This window comes from Mus caroli, unplaced genomic scaffold (assembly GCF_978045245.1).
Source record: "Mus caroli unplaced genomic scaffold, Mus_caroli_1 scaffold_16, whole genome shotgun sequence".
Classification (NCBI taxonomy): domain Eukaryota; kingdom Metazoa; phylum Chordata; class Mammalia; order Rodentia; family Muridae; genus Mus; species Mus caroli.
The window spans coordinates 20,862,744-20,883,055 of NW_028227271.1; the positions used below are offsets into that span (position 1 = coordinate 20,862,744).

A 20,312-nucleotide genomic window follows, 5' to 3' on the forward strand; every position below is an offset into this window, starting at 1 on the left:
ATGCTGAACTGTGAAGTGGAAGTGGGAGTGGAATAAACTCTTTCCTCCCCACATTGTTTTGGTCATGGTTTTCATCACAGCAATGGTGACCTTAAGAAAATAGAATTGCCATCTGCCAACATGCTAATTCTTCTGGACTGTTGATAGGAAGGCTCCCTGGGTTGAGAACTTTGTGAATAAAAGGCTCTAGGCTATTTCAGTATCTCTGATGGGAAGAGTCCTGGCAACTTCTCAGCCTTCTCTCTTTCGAGTGGAATGAGAATCCAGATGTAGCTGCCATCCAGATTAGACTCTGAGATGACGTTATGGGTGCCCAGTCTATGGGCATGGAGAACAGAGGGTAATGACACTGCTTTGTGTGTAGCAGATGTCCACCGGCTTGAGTTGCAGTATAGACGTCAGAGGAGTGGTGCTGTGCATGGTTTATGCTGTGTGGATCTTGCCCTCCTGCCCCAAGCCTTCCAGGAGGGAGGTCCTTCATTCTTACCTCATGTCTGCGGGCCAGCTCTGACTACCTGAGAAGTGTTCCTTTCCAAAACTATGTTATTCATCTGGCCATGAAGACCCATCAGGCTAAAGTAGTGACACTGACGCCATTCTGCCTTACATAGCCCTTGGCACACAGCAGATGTTTATTAAATATTTGTGGGTGGCAAGAAGGAGTTGCCAGAATGTCAGATGCTGAGAATTGGGAATGCCTCACTGTCTACTTGGAGCTGGCTGGCTAGTGTCAGAGGCAGACACAGCTCATTTTAGGATTCCAGAACCATTGCAGGGCCTCTGGAGTTCACCTAAGCTGCTTCTCCCTCCTTCCCTGGGCGGACAAGATGAAGAACTATCCAGAAACGAACTTAGATCCATATCATGCAACTTATGAGATGTAGAGCTGGTGGGAGGAGCCCGGCATGCAGTGTGAACCTCTCGGACACAGCGCATAAGTGCTCAGTGTTCACCCCGCCCCCCAGCTCCAGAGTCAGAAACGCAGAGAAGAGACCTGTCTACACCACATGCTTTGTGTTATTCCTCTGGAATGTGGTGGAAGAAAGAGGCCCAAGAGAACCTAGGGGCTTGAACACAAAGTCAGAGGGCCTTTTCGTTAGTACTGTCCCCACCTGCAGAGCTGTAATTAAGCACACACCCCCAAAGCCGGTCGGTCCGTCATTCCTTGCGTCTTCCAAGCCAGCAGAGAAGGTGCTGCAGCTTGTAGACATCCTCTGCCAGTATTGGGTCAGACATTTGAGTTCCAGAACATGGACTTGCCTGGAGGGGCGTTGCCAGCCTTCTGCTGACCGATGCTTTCCTCTTCCAGGGATGAGAGCGAGCAGGTGTGGTTCTTGAGCCTTCATTATGAGTGTAAAGTGTCAAGTAGTAGCTTACAGATGTGGGCTTCCTGGGATGACACTGCACTGGGATACAGTGGAGACAGGGGATGACACTGCAGCCCCTTATCCTCCCTAATTGACCCAGAGGAGCCTATGGGTCATGGTTGGTCATAACTCTTCATAAGATGGGAATACTAATATTCCCACCCAGTAAAGTGCATGAGGTGGTGTGTCACAATGGGACTGTCACTCCCTGCCTGGCAAAACACAAGTATTGTGATGCAGCTCACAGTGATAGGATGTATGACACTTGTGGCTAAGAGAGTCTAGTCCAGCTAGGGACCATCTGACCGATGTGCCTGAGGAGACTCTGAGAATCTGTGGCTATGGGTTCTCTGTTGGCAAGGGTTCATGTGACCCCTAGCTGGAGCATTTGCCAGGACTCAGGTTGGAGGAATAAGTTCCGGCAGCGGAGGGGTGCAGGTGATGCCAGTGCTGGCGGTTGGACTCCCCAGAGTCTGAGTGGCCAGAGAGGTGCCTATGGGGATGACTGGCTGAGCCATTTCTCAAGCAAGGTACAGTGGGCCAGGCAGTGCAGGTCCCGCTCTGCACCTCTCTCTCTCCCGTTCCTGCTCATTCACCTCCTCCCTGCAGTGGTGCAGATTTTATTGTTGTGTTTCCGAAGCCGTTCATCCCTGCTTCATGTGCAAGCATTTGCGATTTATATAAACAGTTTCTAGTTTGTGGTGAGGCTACTCTGACCCACACATCTGCCTTCTAGTCCGTTACTGTGCCACCCGTCCCTGTTATTCTCCAGGGAATAGTCTCCTGTCTGCTTGGGACACCAGGATATTAGCCTGAAACCAAATTGTTGGTTGGACCAAAGGTTCAGGTGTATGGGTTCCTAATGACTTCAGTACCTCCTGGTTGTTGAGAACAGTCTTGTCTTCTGATATTTCATCCAGTAAGAGCCTTCGTCCTGCTCTGCCCTGAGCTTGAGATTTTTCTCTCTACAGTGTGCTAGCCTATGGTGTAAAGAGCTCCCTGGGTGCTCCATTGTTTTTGTGTCCCTTTTCCCATCTACCCTTACAGTAGCCCTGTCTTTCTCACCATGGTGGTTAGAACTTAGTAAAAGATTTTAAAATTAAGCCTCTTGCAGATTTTCAAAAAATTGTGTGTGTGTGTGTGTGTGTGTGTTGGTAGGCAGGTAGGTGGGTAGGTAGGTAAGTAGGCAGGCTTGTGTGCTGTAGTATAGGTGCCCACAGGGGCCAAACGGGATCCTCCTGGAGCTGTAGCTAGTCAGTTGTGAGCCACCTAACATAGGAGCTGAGAACTGAACTTGGTCTTTTGGAAAGAGCTCCTGACAGCTGATCTGTCTCTCCAGCACCCCCTGTTGATTTTAGACATAATAGTTAGACAGTGGTTATAGTGTGCAGTTGTTCAGGATGTCTGTGTGTGCACTCAGGTAGCTCTGACATGTGGAATGCCACCTGACCTTGCAGACCTGTGGCTCTGCCGTGTATAGCAGCAACAAACAGGCTAGCCATGCTGGAGGGTCTAGCCCGTGGACGCCATGCTGAGACCCGCCTTTCAGCATAGCTCTGTCTCACAGGTTGGGAACTACAAACGGACTGTGAAGCGGATTGACGATGGCCACCGCCTGTGTGGTGACCTCATGAACTGTCTGCATGAGCGGGCGCGCATCGAGAAGGCATATGCACAGCAGCTCACTGAATGGGCCCGACGCTGGAGGCAGCTGGTAGAGAAGGGTAAGTAAGCCCAGGCATGGCACCAGCTACCCACTTGCCAGGGACCCTTGAGTTACTCACAAGTGGGCCAGGAGTGCGTCTTGCAGCTCCTGGGGCTGTGGGGTGTTTGTTTGTTTAGTTGGGTTTCTGTGGTTTTGGTTTTGGGATTTTTGTGGAGGAAGGCAGCACAGTGCCTGTCACCTGGTAAGCATAGGCTGCATGAGCTTCTGTCCCCTTTCCTTGATGACACCAAACTGCCAGTGGCAAAGATCCCTGGTCTCCTGTTGCAGTGCTCCTTTGTCATCCACAGGAGAGTGACAGCTACTGAGGGCCTGAGGATGCCGTAGGATGACCATTTCCTCAGCAGAAAGGAAGTCTGTTGTGCAGGAGGAAAGAGGAGAGAGAAACTGCACAGGCCCACATAGTCTGGATGTGTGGGGACACTGTCAGTTCATTCCCTTCTAGTTCTAATTCCCCAAGGCTCAGGAGAAACACTCTCAATCAGGACTGTCACTTTGGATAAGGGGTCTGGATAGAAAGGAGAAGAACAAAGCCAACAGAGAGCCAGGTGGGAACCAGCTGGGCCATTGAATGCTCACAGCAGCCTGCAGTCTTTGTTCCCAGCCATGGCAGAGACGAGTGGGGCTTGGGCCAGCAGAAAATTGACTCTCTGGGTCTTCCCTAACCCCCCGGGACTAAAAATGTTCTCTGTTCCGTCTCCATTGACACTCCTCCTCTGGGCCCACTGCTCATGGGAGTGAATAAAGGTAAGCTCACCTTGAGAGAGAGCACTCAGTCATGGAGTGTCGTTGGAGCAAGCAAATTCTTGGTTGAGAGGTGGGTCATTCACTTCAGAGCGTTCTCCCTTTTCTGGCTATCTTTAAACAAATTGAGATCTCTAAATGGAGGAAGCATTTTTTTAAAGATTTGGAAGGAGCAGGGAAGCTGGCTTAGGTGGCAAGCATCTGCCATGCAAATAGCCTGGTCACCAACTCCTTACTACATAAAAGTCGGGCTGGGGAGACTGCTCAGTGCTTAAGAGCACTGGTTGCTCTTTCAGAGGATAGGATTTTGTCACGAGCACATGGCAGCTCAAAACCACCTGCAATTCCAGGGGAGCCAGCATCCTCTTCTAGCCTTCACGGATGCCAGATATGTGCACAGTGCGTGCAATGCATATAAATGCGTGCACACACACACACGTTTAAAATAAAAATAAATCTCTTTAAAACGCCAAGCACAGCATTGCAAACCTGTAATCTCAGTTCAATGAAACAGAGACTAGAGGATCCTGGGCAGTTGCTGGCCAACCTGTGTAGCTGAATCCATGAACTTCAGGTTTCATTCGATCTGTATGTAAATAGAGAGGTGATTAAGGAAGATTAACATGAAAATGTGTATGCACATCACATGTTCATGGACACACATATGCAGGTACACACACACAAGGGCTCAAAGTCTTTAGAAAAACCATTGTCTGCAGCCCGGGTTGCTTCCAGGTGGACAGCTGTGAGGGTCACAGGAAATCCTGCTGTAACACACTTTTCTCCTGGGTCAGGACCACAGTATGGGACCGTGGAGAAGGCCTGGATGGCCTTCATGTCTGAAGCAGAGAAGGTGAGTGAACTGCACCTGGAAGTGAAGTCATCACTGATGAATGAAGACTTTGAGAAGATCAAGAACTGGCAGAAGGAAGCCTTTCACAAGCAGATGATGGGAGGCTTCAAGGAGACCAAAGAAGCAGAGGATGGCTTTCGGAAGGCCCAGAAGCCCTGGGCCAAGAAGCTGAAAGAGGTACCTCCCTCCCTCCCTCCCTCTGCCTTCTTACTGACCTAGTGTGTCTCTCTCTCCCAGGGAGGCTTCTCCACTGACAGGCCTCCTTCCTGCACTTGGCACAGGAGAGCAGAGCTGGTAGAGAACAGGCTATCCCTGGGCCCGAGACCCTGCTTTCTGTGCTTTCTCTACATTGAATCCATACCAGCCTATACATCTCTCTGTAGCCTGAGGAATGTCTGTGACAGAGATGGAGACCTTTGGACTAATATAAAGGATTAGTTCAAAAATCATCTTTTTCCTTATGTGGCTTTTCTCCCAAATTAGCATACAACACAGACACCACTATTTCAAACCTCGTTAAGTCCCATGTAGCCTTGACTGGTGGAAGTCATGGGCCACTCTGGCCTCAGCATGCTCACCTCATCCTGTGTGTGGCGTGACCCCCACCTTTCACTGGGATGCTGCCTGTCCACCTTTCCAGGAGCTCTGCCTTTCTCAGAGTCATCTGTGTGTGTATGCCTCCATCTTTGCTTGCTCTCCCTTTCTCTGTCTTGCTTTTCCCACCTCTCCTTTCACTTTGCCTGCCCTGAGCCTTCATAAGTGAAACTGTCTTCCCTCCCTTCGTCCTTACTGCACACTTCTTTCTCCTAGGGTGAAATCTATGACTTGGAGTCAAATGAGGTGTCACTGTTAAGTATGCATATATCTCTGAGGGAGTAAGGGCAGGGCCAGGCATGGGGAAGAGGAGAGGGGGTGTAAAGTAGCCGTTAGCCCCAGGGAGCCAGGCACTGTTGCTGATACTTGGAAGGGTTGAGCTGGGATTAGCATTGAAACCACTGTTTCTCAACCTCAGGGTTGTGACCCCTTTGGGGTTTGATTAACCTTTTCACAGGAAACACCTAAGACCATTGGAAAACATAGATATTTACTTTGCAATTCATAACAGCAGCAAAATTATAGTTAAGAAGTAACAGCGAAAATAATTTTATGGTTGGGGTCACCACAGCATGAGGAACTGTATTAAAGGGTTGCAGCATTAGGAAAGTTGAGAATCCCTATGTAAGTGCTTGACTTTGGAGACCAGTTTAGACAATGTATCATACTTTGTCACACAAGTCCTTGGGAATTATAACCTAATCCCTAGTAGCCTGCCTTTTACTCATGGGCGAGATCATCCCCACCCCAGCCTTACTGTTTGTTTGTTTGTCTGTTTGTTTGTTTGAGACAGGGCTTCTCTGAGTAACAGCCTTAGCTGTACTGGAACTCTCTAAACGAGGCTGCACCACTACACCTTTCAAGGTTTTTTTGGTTTCTGTTTGATTTGGTTTTGGTTTTGGTTTTTTTGGAGCATCCATGTCTTGGCTGTCCTGACATGCTTTTTCCTTAGGTATTTACACCTCTGTCTTTCTCTCCAAGCACTCTCAGGGGTCTTTTCCCTACCATTCTCTATAGAATTCTGTTCTTGTGCTTCTGGTGTTACCATTATATCTCAGCTTGCTTTTCCTCCGTAACATACAGCCCCTTCTAATTGACTCCAACATTTAATCAATCATGCCTGCATTTGGCCACCTAATTCAAATCCACAAATGAAGTCCTGGGCTGATGGCTGGCCTGTGCCCTCAGTGCCTAGAACCACATGTGGATAGAGATTTATACAGTGGATGAAGCACAGACATTTGTCTACAGTTTCCCAGCCTTTGTAAGTCTGAAGGTCTGAACTTGTAGCCCGCTACACTGAGAAAATACTCTCATGTAGGTGGAAGCGGCAAAGAAAGCGCACCACACAGCGTGCAAAGAGGAGAAGCTGGCCATCTCCCGGGAAGCCAACAGCAAGGCAGACCCATCCCTCAACCCTGAGCAGCTGAAGAAACTGCAAGACAAGATAGAAAAATGCAAGCAGGACGTTCTAAAGGTAAACAGGCCTGGGGGTCCTGGGAGCCCTTCTTCTCTGCTGGGAGGAGAGTGCTTCCATGAGATGATGACACGAGCATGACTTCGTCCGAACACTTTATAGTCTGATGTGTCCCACTAGTTAGGATAGGATGTCCCAGGGTCACAAGAAGTAAATACTAACTGGAATCTTGTCATTTACAAGTTCCTGGGGGCTGGGCTTCTCTGCTCCCCTTTGCCACTGCTCTGTAAGTGATGGCCCAGGGCCCACCTCCCTGCCTAGGGTCTGTCCAGCCTGCGTCTGCAGGAGCAGATGGAGGGAGATCACAGCAGGCTGGGTCCCCACAGGACTTAAGGCTGGCAGGTACAAGGGCTGGGCTGGTTGTGTGGTGGCATTCCTGCCTTATGAATAAGGAGCCAAGGTCATGGAGGATAAGTAACGGGCTGCTCTGTAATGTGAGAGCAGCAATTCTGACTCCAGAGTCTGCTCCTTGCACTTCCATTTTTTCTCCACCATATATACCTAGCAAGGGGAAATGCTATCTCCATAAGGGTCTCTGGCTCCAGTAGCCCCCAACCCAGTTGGGGTCAGGAACTGGGGAGCTTTGAAAACAGCCTCAGATGAGGGATCTGGGCCTCCATGCTAGATAGTAGTGGGTACTTGAGTTCATGAAGCACAAGGCCTTGGGAACACCAGAAGGCATTGCTAGAACCGCAGGAATCTGCTGCCCACGAAGGTGCTTAGAGAAAAGATAGAGGACACCAGGGACCAAGCAGAGTCATCGCTATTCAGAAAACCCCAAGGGCTTATCAGAGATGCTGTGCCCCTGACGTAAACCTCCTCTCTGATGAATACTGAAAGACACATTTCTGGTCTAGCCAGGAAGAAAGTCTGTGAGCAACAGCTGGTGCTAGCTTGTACGCCTCTCCAGCATTCTAGGCATACACAGATCATTCAGGTTCTGAGATCACTGGACAACCACCCAAGAAGGGAAAGTTTGAGGAAGGGGAAGCCAGCACTACAAGTTTCTGCCTCCCTGACAGACAGGATATAGCCTCAATAATTTAGTCAAGCTGGAAGTGGGGGAATCCAGTAAGCCGAACATATAGAAAGGGGCCTCTGAGCCTGAGTCCTGGGTTAGATGGAGTGCATTTGGTGCCCCAGTGTGAGAAGACAGGAATGTTCTAGTGGCCAGAGTACCTTTCCTGGAAGAGTATGCGTGTATGCATGTGTTCCTGTATGCAGAGTTAAAAGTAGTTTCCAACACACCCATAACTCTATCTTTAGTTCTCAGGGCACTCATGTAGTCGGTTCTTCTTCTTGTATAGACTACCTGAGAAACAGCTAGGAATAGGAAAGCCTATCTTGGTTCAGTTTCAGAGACTTCAGGTAGAGCCGCTTAGGCTCTGTTGTCATAGACGCTCAAGTTAGAGCACCATGACAGTGGGAGCATGTGGTAGAGAAGACGGAAACAGAAGGGAGGAAGATTCAAGAGACATGATCTCTGAGACCTACTTCCTCAAACTGGGCCCTGCCTTAATAATCCATCCAGTATGAGTTTTGTTAGAGCCCTATAGGCCAATCAGTAGCCTATCTGAATACTGGGGTGACCGTCTCTTACCTCTGTCTATGGGGGAGGGGAGAGCCACACGGCCTATGCAGTAAACAAAAGTGAGATGGAAACAAACCTCTGTCTGTGGCATTGTCAACCCAGACCAAGGACAAGTATGAGAAGTCCCTGAAGGAGCTTGATCAGACCACACCCCAGTACATGGAGAACATGGAGCAGGTATTCGAGCAGTGCCAGCAGTTTGAAGAGAAGCGCCTGCGCTTCTTCCGGGAGGTTCTCCTGGAGGTTCAGAAGCACTTGGACCTGTCCAATGTGGCTAGGTAAGTTTCCCCCGAGCAAAAGCCAGCAGCGTCAGGCACAGGAGGCTGTTGTCAATAGACTAAGGGAAGCTTCAGCACAGCCATGGAAGGCTTGAGCAGGGCGGGCAGGGTGGGCTCGATGCTCTCAGCTCCAAATGGGTCTGGCACTGTCTTGCTCTTCTGGTGCCACAGCCAGCACTGGCCAGACCCAGCACTCTAGAAATCCATCTGGGCTGATGCAGCACCGCCCAGGCCGCATGTCTTCTGCACCCAGAACAGTGCTTGGTAGACCTCTTCATGAAGCCTTCTCATCCCTGCTGCCTGACTGACCTTGACATCTTGGTGGCTGAAGGTCCTGGGGAGATCAGAACAGTGAGACAGTGTGCCTACATCAGGAGGGACCCAGAGAGCAATTCACGTCCTACATCCATCTGGGAGAACCCTTGAGAAATGAATGTCAGGTCAAAGCTTGCTGTCAGTAGAATGGCATGTACCTTGTTTCTTTAAGACAATGGAAAGCAGCCACTGCAAGATGTTCTGTTGTCATTCATTTCATCTCTATGACAGTCTGGAGAGTAGACAGCATTGTCCTTGTCATGCTGATGAAGAAATGGGAGAGGGACAGGGTTGGGACTGTGCTCTGCTCTTCTCTGAGTGAGACAGCCTCTCTACATTTGTACTTGGCCTGTAACAAAGGCTAGAATCAGTACAATTTGTCTCTATGATCTGAGCCACCCATGGGGAGGGTGACACATGTGTAGTCACCAATAGGGCTGCTGTAACAGAATCTGGGTGTCAACAGGGAAGCTCATCGCTCAGTTCTAGAAGACAGAAGTCATAAACCAAGGTGTGGCCACACTCCCCATGAAGGCTCCAGGCAGGTCCTCAGCTTCCTGGACATCTGATCACTTCTCTCCAGTTCTGCTGCACTGGACCACTCAACTGATCCTGCTTTAAGTTGTTCACCTCTAAAAGGCTGCTTTCAGCAGAGCTCACATCCTTCAGCTGTTGTATTTGGAGAACACAGTTCCATCCTTAAATATGTCCACATATGTCCACATAGCAGAGAAGGAAACAGAGGCTCAAAAAAGTGAGAATAAGAATAAGAATACAGAGAGAATGAGTGAGATGACACATCCAGCGAATACCCATGTTCTTGGCCCCAGGAGGCTGAGCTAGGTCTTGTACTTCTGCCCTCCTCCCATCACACTGCCTTTTACATGGGGAGGAAACCCTCCAGCTCCTGAGAGAAATGGAGGGGGCACCCTGATATTCTGCTCTAATGGCTTCTTCCTCAACATGACCTGATTCCTTGGGACTGCACAGCTCTACCCACACAGCACAACATGATGTGACGACAATGCAGGGCGAGTGTCAGTGCCTCCTGTGTGTTGGTGGTCCCGGGTTCTAGAGGATGGTTGTCTGCATCTGTACATGTGATGGCCAGGAAATGGTGTTCTTCATCTATGGGAAACAGACACGTGCAGGCTCCAAAGACGATCATGTGGGCTCCAGGGGCTGCTGTGCCGTTGCTTTGAGGAATGGTGGCTGACCCTGTCTTTTATAGAGCTGTCATTCTGTCTCTGATTTAGCTATAAAACCATTTACCGGGAGCTGGAGCAGAGCATCAAAGCAGCGGATGCGGTAGAGGACCTGAGGTGGTTCCGGGCTAACCATGGGCCAGGCATGGCTATGAACTGGCCACAGTTTGAGGTAAGGAGATTGTGTGCCTACAACTCTTTCACCTACGATTGGGAACTGAGACCTCTGCCCCTCTACTTGAGCTACAAATGTTGTTCTCACTCCCTGCTTTGTATATTTAATTGTCCTGACGGGTGTCTAGTGTCCCAGGCACTGTATTTAAATGCCTTCAGCCACCATCACTTAGCATTGGCACTCCCTTCTTGCCCTAGACCAAAACCAAAAAAACCAAAAACCAAAAAGCCAAGTTGTGTTTATCCCACTGTACAGGGTGTCCCAGAAATGAAGTGGCCTTCAGTCTCCAGGCCTTCTATTGGGCCCCAGTGGGGCCGGTATCAATGAGTTGCTTTTCTTCACCATTTTCTGGGTACTTTTTCCTGCCTTGGGCTGTAAATCTTCAGTTTTGTGGGCTGTGCAGTGTCTTTATGCTAAAATCTAAGGGCCTTGGGATCTTGAGGTTAGGGCTTGCTCACCAGGCTCACCCAGTTCCCTGACTGCGGTGTAGAAGGTAGTGGCCAAAAGTACCACCTGCCTTGTTCCCTGAAGGAAGGCATTCTGTGCTCCTCATTCACTGGGTGTGTTAGGAGCCCCCACCCTGTAACTGCTGAGAAGAGTCCTCCCCAAGCCAGACAGATGCCTCCAGCAAGGCCTTATGGCTTTTCTGGCCTGACAATAGACAGAGCCTGGGCTGCATCTGGCCTTAACGCTGTTGCAGCCATGGGACTGGAGTAAGCAGGTGTTCCTTGTGTGGCTTAGATTTCCATGTTAAAGTATGAATAGCAGCCCAGAGTTACTGCAGGGCATCAGCTGATCTATGCTGGCTCATCACACAGGCCTGGGCTCCGCACAAGTTCCACAGTTCCTACTGCTGCATCAGTCCTCACTCCACACTCTGTTCTCTGGAAGGAAATTCCTGATTTCTCTAACTGGCAGGAGCTGCTGAGCATCCCTCCATACACCCATCGGGAGGCTGTGGAACAGGGGGGGACCCCAGGAGACACTGGGGTCCAGGGCCCTTCCTAGTGGAAGGGGCCATAGAGGAAATGATCCTTGCCTTGGCACAGCACACTGGGAAGGAGGATCCTGAGTGCCATCTTAGGATAGCTTGGCTTCAGCTTCCAATCTGCATGCTACCTAGCGTGGCTCAGGGCACCATGTGCATGATACTCTGCTGCCTCCTTCAGAGCGCCTGCTATACCATCAGGGGAACTGTGGAAAAGCCTGGCCAGGGCTCTCCCTCCAGGAAGTCACGGAGTCTGTGGGCTCCTCTATGTGGGCCCCTGGCTGGGAAGCAGCCCTCCTATGTTCCCTGTGTTCACATTGATAGCTGTTACCAGGTTGTGTCTGACTTTCTCTAATGAAGTTGTTTTCATTTTTCATGCCACAAGGATGAAGTAAGTTCCTATTTTGTGACTAACTCATGGATCACCAAGCTTCCTTCTGCGTGTAGACAGCCCACTCAGTCCCCTGTCTGTACTGGCCCCCAGTTCTGTGACAGAGAGATTGACATTAGCCCTTCCTTCCAAAGTTTCTGGTGCTGATCCCACCAATCCCCAAGAGCTGCCCTGTTAGAGTCCATCTATATTTAGAGGTCCTCTGGGGAACTTGAGGTTCCAACTGAGTCTTAGCCCACTTATTTCCATCAGCACAGTCATTAATAGACACGATGACTTGGGCTGAGGTCCATGGCCCAAGACTGTGTAGAGACCTCAGTTTTTCTTGGCCTCTCTATTTTCTCATCTGACAAGTCAAAAGCTAGGCTTACTGCAGATCTACGATGACTTGTTACCCCGATATTTTGTAAGAGGGAACACAGCTGTGCCCCAGATGCATTAGATTTAAATTTGTGTGTGTGTGAGGGAGGATGAAGGGAGAGGAGAGAGGGAGTTGAGGTCAGAAGACAGCTCTGTAGAGCTGGTACTGTCCTTCCATCTTTACATGGGGTCTGGAGCTTGAACTCCGCTTGTCTCCCGTTGGAGGCGTCTGATTTTACCTGACTAGTCATCTTACTGATTATAATCCTATTTGCTTGATAAATGGAGATTTGAGGTAAGAGCTCATTAAGGATAACACATGGTATTTTCTGGAAAATCAAGACCAAGCACCTCTCCAGCTATGTATTACAACAGTTGGTGATAGCTTCTTGTTGGGAAAACAGAAACCCTTTGAGGACATTGTTGTAATCAATCTCCAACCCCAATAATCCCTTGTGAAGAACACACAACTCAGCTATATTTATAAGCTGAATGCCTAAGTCGGGCAGATGTACCACTACACTGCTCTGTTCCCCAGCTAGGAGATCCCTTGCTACTATGGCTTCTCCAGGCCACGTGGTTCTGCTCCATCTTCCTTCCACCTCCTCTTCCTCCATCTCCTCTCTTCCCCTCCTCTAAAACCTCCAGTTCCACCTTTCCCTTCCACTGCCCAATCTCAGGCTCTAGCTTTTACTGACCAGTTAAAGTGGGGAGAAGGTTCACATGACATCATCTGAGAAGTGATCCACTCCTTGTTGGGGCAGCCCCTCTTGAGGAAGTGGAATTAACATCAAAGTACAAACAGCACCAGGCAACCCACAATGGACTTAAACTTTCTGATCTTCTCCAGTAGTTGCCAGCATGTCACGCTGATTCAAAGTGGCACTACAAGCCAGGCAGTGGTGACACATGCCTTTAATCCCAGCACTTGGGAAGCAGAGGCAGAGGCAGGCAGATCTCTGAGTTTAAGGCCAGCCTGGTCTACAGAGTGAGTTTCAGTACAGCCAGGAACACCACAAAGATACTCTGTCTTAAAAAAAATAAACCAAAACCAAAAAACTTGCATGACATATCAGGGAGAGCCTTTTGGAGACCTGAGCATTCAGTGACTGCCTTGTCAGCCTCCTGCCATGAGATAGCCACCTAGTCTGATTTTATTTTCAGGCCTAGGTTCAGTTTGCTATGTAACAGACTTGCTCAGGTTCCTTCAGGTAGCTGTTAACATGGTGAATTACGAGTTCAGAGCATAAAAGGAAAGGGTCCTTAGTACTTAAGGACTAAGCCTTGTGTCTCAGCTAGGCTTCCCACAGGACTGGACTGGCTTAAGACCCCAAGGGCCAATGCTGGCACAGGGAGGGTGGAGCCTAAGAGCCATGGTTGAGCAAGCAATGGGTTTAGGAGGCTCTCCAGGACTGTAATAAAAGACTGTAAGTGGAATGGAGAGATGGCTCAGCAGCTAAGAGCACTGACTGCTCTTCCTAGAGGTCCTGAGTTCAAATCCCAGCAACCACATGGTGGCTCACAACCATCTGTAGTGAAATCTGGTGCCCTCTTCTGATGTGTCTGAACACAGCTACAATATATTCATATACATTAAATAAATTTTTAAAAACGTCAGGATATAAAGAAAAATAAATGTCCTTTGACCAAAACAAGTTATTTATAAAACAAAAACAAACAAACAAACAAAAAGACAGTAAGCATCATCAGCCATGATGCAGTGTTTCTGGGATGGGAGCTGAGGAGATGGATGTGTGGTTTGTGTGTTGTTGAGAATAGAACCCATGACCTTATGAATGCTAGGCAGACACTCTACTACTGAACTATATCCCCAGCCCTCAGACCTAGTTCTGTTGTCACCAACATGTCCTATAAAGTCTGTTGTTTGGGGTTATATGGGTGCCAGCCACCATAATCTTTAGGTCTAAGAGGCAGCTTGAAGTTTGCTGGGAAACCGGAGAGCAGGGGCCACAAGGCTAAATGTTGCAATTGCACGGGGTGGGTGGGGCTGGCTGAACAGGTATTTTGGACCACTGTGGTTCCCCAGAAATGAACTTCCCATTTCCTTCCGGTGGCCCCTTGCCCAGGAGTGGTCTGCAGATCTGAATCGAACTCTCAGCCGGAGAGAGAAGAAGAAGGCTGTTGACGGTGTCACCCTAACAGGAATCAACCAGACAGGTGACCAGTCTGGACAGAACAAGCCTGGCAGGTGAGCTCCAGTCCCAGCTTCCATGGAAACGGACCATTTTCTCAGAGACGAGAGCATCTGCAGGGCCTGGGATGCCATCTGCCTGGGCATTTGGGTGATTCCCAAAGATTCTGGGGACCCCGTGAGCTCTGGGTGGGTGGAGCCCATCTCGCTATTCTCTTTCTGCTCATGCTGGAGCTCCTGAAAGATCCGAGAAGAAGCCTTTTGCACATCGTGCCTGTCCTGGTAAGGGAGGTGCTACTGTTAGCTGCTTATATTCATTCCCATGGGGCAGCCCTGGGCAGACACAGCCGATAGAGACATATCAGTGAGATCATCCCATGGGGACTTCTTTGTGCAGGTGCCAGGACAGTGGGGATGGTCAGATGCCTCCTTACTTAGTGTTAGTTATTTCTGAGTAAGCTGGCAGTGTAACTCAGCAGCAGGTCATCCTTTGCCTGGCAAGTCAAGGCTCTGGGTTCAGGCCCGGCACTCTGAACAGAGCACCCCTTGTCTTCAAGACTCTGACTTCATGGTCTAAAAAAGCTTGTGGATAAAACAAATACCAACTGTGGTCATTAGAACATTCTGGAAAGTGTATGCTGTAGAGGCCTCTGTGCTTAGATAATGGTCACCTTAGTTCAGGTGTCATGCTTATGGCCCAGGCACTAAGCCCCTACCATCCCTGGCTTCCCAGTCACACAAAGATGGTCCTGCTCAGCTACTGTGCTTAGAGGCTCTGCAGAAAGCTGTGTTGAGACCCCAACCTCAGAACCAAGTGGTCCTCCTGCTGTGCTTAAGCCTAGAGATTGGATGGAAGGAACTGGGACTCCGGAGGTCCTGTGGACTAGTAACCAGTTAAGTAGTAACTAGTTAGCCAGAGAGAATGTACCAGTTTAGTGCCCAGCACCAAGACCCTCCAAAGTCAGCGAGAATGGGGAGCTTAGGAGAGCAGAGGGTCTGCTAGTGTAAAACACACTGCCTATACATGAACAACTAGGCAGGGTCGCCCTGGCATCTGAGGGATTTCCCATCCTCACCTGCTTGGCTCTGGGGTGTAGCTGCTCAGTTTAAGGATGCTGCTGGCCAAAGCCATGGCCACTGATGAAGGTGGCAGTCGTTGCTGAGAGCCCAGTGGTCCTCAACCTTCCTAATGCTGTGATTCATTGATACAGTTCCTCATGGTGTGATGGTCCCAGCCATGACATTATTTTCATTGCTTCTGCATAACTGTAATTTTGCCACTTTTATGAATCATAATGAAAATATCTGTGTTTTCTAATAGTCTTAAGCTACCCTGTGAAAGACCTATTTGACACATGTACAAAGGGGTCGTGACCCACAGATTGAGTACTGCTGGCCTTGGGTGACTCTTTCTTATGCTCTTCTTGTGGTGGCTCCCTGACAGTAGTGTTCTGCACCCAGCAGCCTCGTCCCTCTCCATGGGACCCTGTGTTAACCCTGGGCTGGGAGAAATTGGCAAAGTTATAAGAATGACTTGACTCCAGAGCACTAGTGGACCCTTCGTGCAGCAAGCTTTAGTTCTGAATGCGGAAACCCCAGCACCAGGGAGCTGGCCAGTGACCTAGTGAGTAGTTAGAAGGGTCACCACAGAGCTGGGGAGTACCCTGCTCCATAGATACAGTCTTCCTGTGGCTGCTGCTTCCCGTCCATCTGTCCCACTGGCTAAGCCTTGTGTAGAAATGAGGGGCTAGGGGACTGGAGAACCCTGAAACAGGAAGTACTTGTGCACGTGTGCTGGACAGTTAACTTACAGTTGATCGAGGTGTATTGACTTGTCGACATACAGCCACATGTCTGACTAAAATAATCTGCCATCAACACCCTTCTCCTCTCGTCGGAAGAGGAGCTGCTATAGCCCTAGAGATACTGTCACTGTCTTCCTCAGCAGGGCCTTTAGTGGGCCCCCAGCTGTGGTCCCTGAAAGCTCTCTTTCTCCCCATAGCAACCTTAGTGTCCCGAGCAATCCCGCCCAGTCCACGCAGTTACAGTCCAGCTACAACCCCTTCGAGGACGAGGACGACACGGGCAGCAGCATCAGTGAGAAGGAGGACATTAAGGCCAAAAAGTTGGTGAACACACACTTCCCTCTGGCTTCCACCTTGCTCTGTGTCTCCTCTCTCTATCCAGGGGTCTCTTGGGGTCTCACTCCTAGCACTTCAGCAATGCATGGGTCCTGCAGGACCTGGGCACATTCCAGACCTGGTGGGACAGTGTCGGGCCTCTCCACCTCTCTGGGAGGGCACAGCTAACACTCTTCGGTTGCTTTTTCTCTGTCCTGTGTTAACCCTTTAAGGCCTGAGCAGCAGCACTGCAGGAAGACAGGCAGGCAGTATAAACCAGGGACCTGCTGGAGTGGGTACAGCTCTACCTGTAGGCACTACTCTGGGATATTCGCAGCCTGCAGCTTCTCTTGAGGGCTCAGGATGAGTGTGGATGGCATGAAGGCTCTGAGGGGCCTGGCTGCACCTGCCTGTGGGGCAGGAACTCTGGGTGGGGACCCATTCTCTGTCAGTTGTATGCTAAGAGCCTTATATCATCCCCTGTTGCAGTGTCAGCAGCTATGAGAAGACTCAGCCTTACCCCACTGACTGGTCTGATGATGAGTCTAACAACCCTTTCTCCTCCACGGATGCCAACGGGGACTCGAACCCATTTGATGAGGACACGACCTCAGGAACAGAAGTGCGAGTTCGGGCCCTCTATGACTATGAGGGGCAGGAACATGATGAGCTGAGCTTCAAGGCTGGTAGGTAACCTTCCCAAATCCCCTCCTGGGAATCGAGGCCAGCCTGCTGAGGGGACTTGTCTTTTGTTTTGAAGTCAAGTTCTTGCTGGTTTCATGTGAGAGTCTTCACTTCAGCACCTTTCCCGTACCAGGTTTTGCATGTCCTGACCCTGTCCCAGCCAGGAAGATGGCAGTGTGCTGTTCATGTTAGGGCCTGGTGAAAGCCAGCTCTGTCCATCCCTGACTTGTGCTTTGTTAGCCAGTGCCCTTCCTTCACTGTCGGTTACCCGCTGTTAGTACCTCACTCAGCCTTTGTAGGCCTCCCGTGTGCTGTCAGTTACATTAAGAGCTCTGTGTTCTCATGCTTACTCATCAGCCTGTCTCTCTAACACAGTAGTCAATATCGCAGCCACCAAGACATGTAGCTGCAATATTTCTGGGTTACCTCAGTGTCAGCTCTTTGTCTCTGCTCCCCTAGGCATAAGCATCTCGCCAGAAGCCGTGCTCACAGTTTAGCCTGTCACTAGAAGCAAGATTATAAGAACAGTTATGACTAGTGTGTCCTTCAAAGGCTTTGGGGGCTAGTTAGGGTGCCATTACTGGTTCCAAACTCTGGCCTTCCTCTTGGCTGTGTAGCTTGGGTGTCTCATGTGCCTACTAATTTTCTTGTTCATCCTCTTCAGTGCTGCAGACTTCAATGTGCTAATCTTTTTAGACCCGCCCTGTGTCTTCACTGTGAACCAAGGCCATTTCCACCAGGGCCCTTTCCCTTCCTGCCTGCAGAGTGAGCTCCTGTGTTGTGACTCTCTGCTCCTCATAGGTTAGCATCTGCTGGTCTCCTTGTCTGCAGATGGAAGTATCTAGTGAGCAGATATGTTGTCCCCGGTCTCTGCCAGGCCAGTGGTGGCTCAAAGTCCCAGAAACACCTTGAGCCACCACACAGAATGAAAACATGGGGCATGTTGCCAAGCAGAGCAGCCTAGGACACATGGGGTAGGCACAAGGCTGAACCAGGAGCAGTTCTAGCCTGGACTGCTGCTTGCTCCAGGGTTGCTCTGAGGGCTGCCGTCTTCAGATCACAGTGACCTCTGTGTCAGAAGCTTTGAATACAAATTAGTAGTGAATATCCAGGGTCCTGCCTTACCTTCAGGAGGACGCTTGTTCCTCTGCCCTGGAGACCTTCTGTGGATCCTTCTAGAAGCATGTTTTATATCCACATGGGATTTGTATGCACAGATGACTTGCTGTGGTCAGTGTTGCCCTCTGTCACTAAGGCTACCCTCTTTTTGTCTTGCAGGGGATGAACTGACCAAGATAGAGGATGAAGATGAACAGGGTTGGTGCAAGGGACGTTTAGACAGCGGCCAGGTTGGCCTATACCCAGCCAACTATGTTGAGGCTATCCAGTGACAGCCCATGGGCAGGCTGGCGGAGAGACGGAAATGGGCAGTTCAGGAGCTCCGTTAGCCTTGGCCTGGGCAGTGACACCTCTAGTGCCCCCAGCAGCCATGTAGGCATCCACTCCACCTGCAAAAGATGATGGCTTCTGTTGTTCTTGGCTTCCTGGTGTGCTTTGAAGGCAGATGAGCTGGTGATTTCATTGGGCACTTGGCCCTTTTCCAAGCACATCTGGGCAGATCTAGGCACAGGAAGATAGGGTCCAACAGCGAGAGCCAGGCCCTTCCCCACCCCCACCAGCTCTCTCTATCATGGATCTGCACCTTCTCGCCCTTGTCTCTCCTGAGTCATGACGGGTCATACTGATTCTTGTTCCACGGATAATTTTCTCTGATGAGGTCCTATCTGCAAGGTCAATGAGCAGACTTACATGCCATCTTCTGAGTAAAGAGTTTGAGGTTTTAATTTAAAGGCAATGTACAGCTATACTTTTTTATATGCTCTTCCAGTCAGTTAAATTATGGCCTACACTGATCTGAGATGTTCTCCACGTGAGCTGTCTTCATTTCTCTGTGCTGTGTCCAGATGTGGGGTTGCTGCAGCCAGGGTTCCATGGCAAACGCCACTTGCAGGGCTAACCTTGTGCAACGTTCCCCAACACGTCCACGTTTAGAAATTATTTTCACTCTATCCCTGCTTCAGTTTTTGCAGATTAACAGTTCTATTAGTGATTTGGAAAGTTAACAGTAAGAAGACTAACTTTTCAAAACAGTTGCATCTGTAGATTAAGATGCTTTACATTAGACCGTTGTGTCTCGATGTATATCTGTATATATTATTTGATAATCAGAAAATCTATAGAGTTCACCCACTGTTGAATGAGAGCTGGTGGCTTCTGACAGCAGATCTGGTCAACTGCTTGAAGCCCATGGCATTGAAGCACAGGCACGGTTGGTTAACGGTGCCCACCCAGTTAGGATGTACTGTGGCCTCCGAATGGCCCCACCCAGTTAGGATGTGGCTCTGGCCTCTGAGTAGAGCTGCTGGGAAGACTGATTCTCATTGGCCACAGCTACAAGCTCATGATAGAGCACTGGAAAAGCTCCTAGGACTTGGTAGTAATCGTAGACTTCACAGTCCCTGTGTCACTCACTGGAGAGTTAGAGGGAGGGGTTCGACAACCCCCACCCCCACCACACACACACATAAGTTCCTCCAATTGCCCTTGTCCTCAGGTGCAGTGGGACTGTTGTGAACCCCAGGGATGGGCACAAAGAGGACTTTTATTTTGTTAGCTCGGACAGTGAAGTGGTGCACATCAGCAACTTGTATTTCTTCGGTGTTTGGCACAAGCACTGTTTCGCTGTGGCTGTGTGTCATGAGAACTTACCAGCAGAAATCCTTGTTCCTAAGCTACAGAATGACCAAAAGCTGTCAAGTCCTTAATGTTTAGAAACTCCTTAAAATGTATAGTATTTTAGAACAACAACAACAACAAAACTCAATAAACAGTTGATCTTGTGTGTTTGACAGTCCCTTTGCCTTGCACCCACCCTCATGTTCACACAGCTGACAGACCTGTCTCCTTGGGGGTGTACCAGCTTTGAAACTGGGCAAGATCCAGTACATAGGATCCCTTCTCGGGACCATGTCTCAGTTCTTGCACCAGAGGCTGGGGACTTGGAGCACCTTGGGCATCCCTGGGGAGGGCATCCCTGGTGCCACCCTCTCTCCCCTGACCAACAACTGCTCCTCCCCAAACCTATGTGTGTTGACCTTTATGTGCCACTGTTATGTTTTCTCAAGTTGATGATCTCTGGGTGTAATGTGGTCAATGCAGGTCCCAGCTGGTCCTGCTCACACAAAGAACCTCCAAGGATCTTGCCTCCTATTGGGATCAGCTAAGGAGAGAAAGC

At 49.7% G+C, this 20,312-nt stretch overlaps 1 protein-coding gene across 4 annotated transcripts in view; it reads left to right on the top strand.

Moving 5' to 3' along the window:
* Positions 1–19,931, top strand: part of Pacsin2 (protein kinase C and casein kinase substrate in neurons 2) — a 93,644-nt gene extending 73,713 nt beyond the window's left edge. For 3 of the 4 annotated variants that reach the window (XM_021183002.3, XM_021183001.3, XM_021183003.3), the window contains exons 3-11: positions 2,935–3,091; positions 4,629–4,864; positions 6,603–6,758; positions 8,452–8,627; positions 10,199–10,319; positions 14,149–14,270; positions 16,216–16,338; positions 16,823–17,019; positions 18,296–19,931. In XM_021183002.3, coding sequence (XP_021038661.1) covers positions 2,935–3,091; positions 4,629–4,864; positions 6,603–6,758; positions 8,452–8,627; positions 10,199–10,319; positions 14,149–14,270; positions 16,216–16,338; positions 16,823–17,019; positions 18,296–18,408 — 1,401 coding nt within the window. In that variant the 3' untranslated portion in view covers positions 18,409–19,931. The remainder of the gene's footprint in view (positions 1–2,934; positions 3,092–4,628; positions 4,865–6,602; positions 6,759–8,451; positions 8,628–10,198; positions 10,320–14,148; positions 14,271–16,215; positions 16,339–16,822; positions 17,020–18,295) is intronic. The other variant, XM_085831772.1, reaches the window with a different exon arrangement.
* The last annotated feature ends 381 nt before the right edge of the window (positions 19,932–20,312 follow it).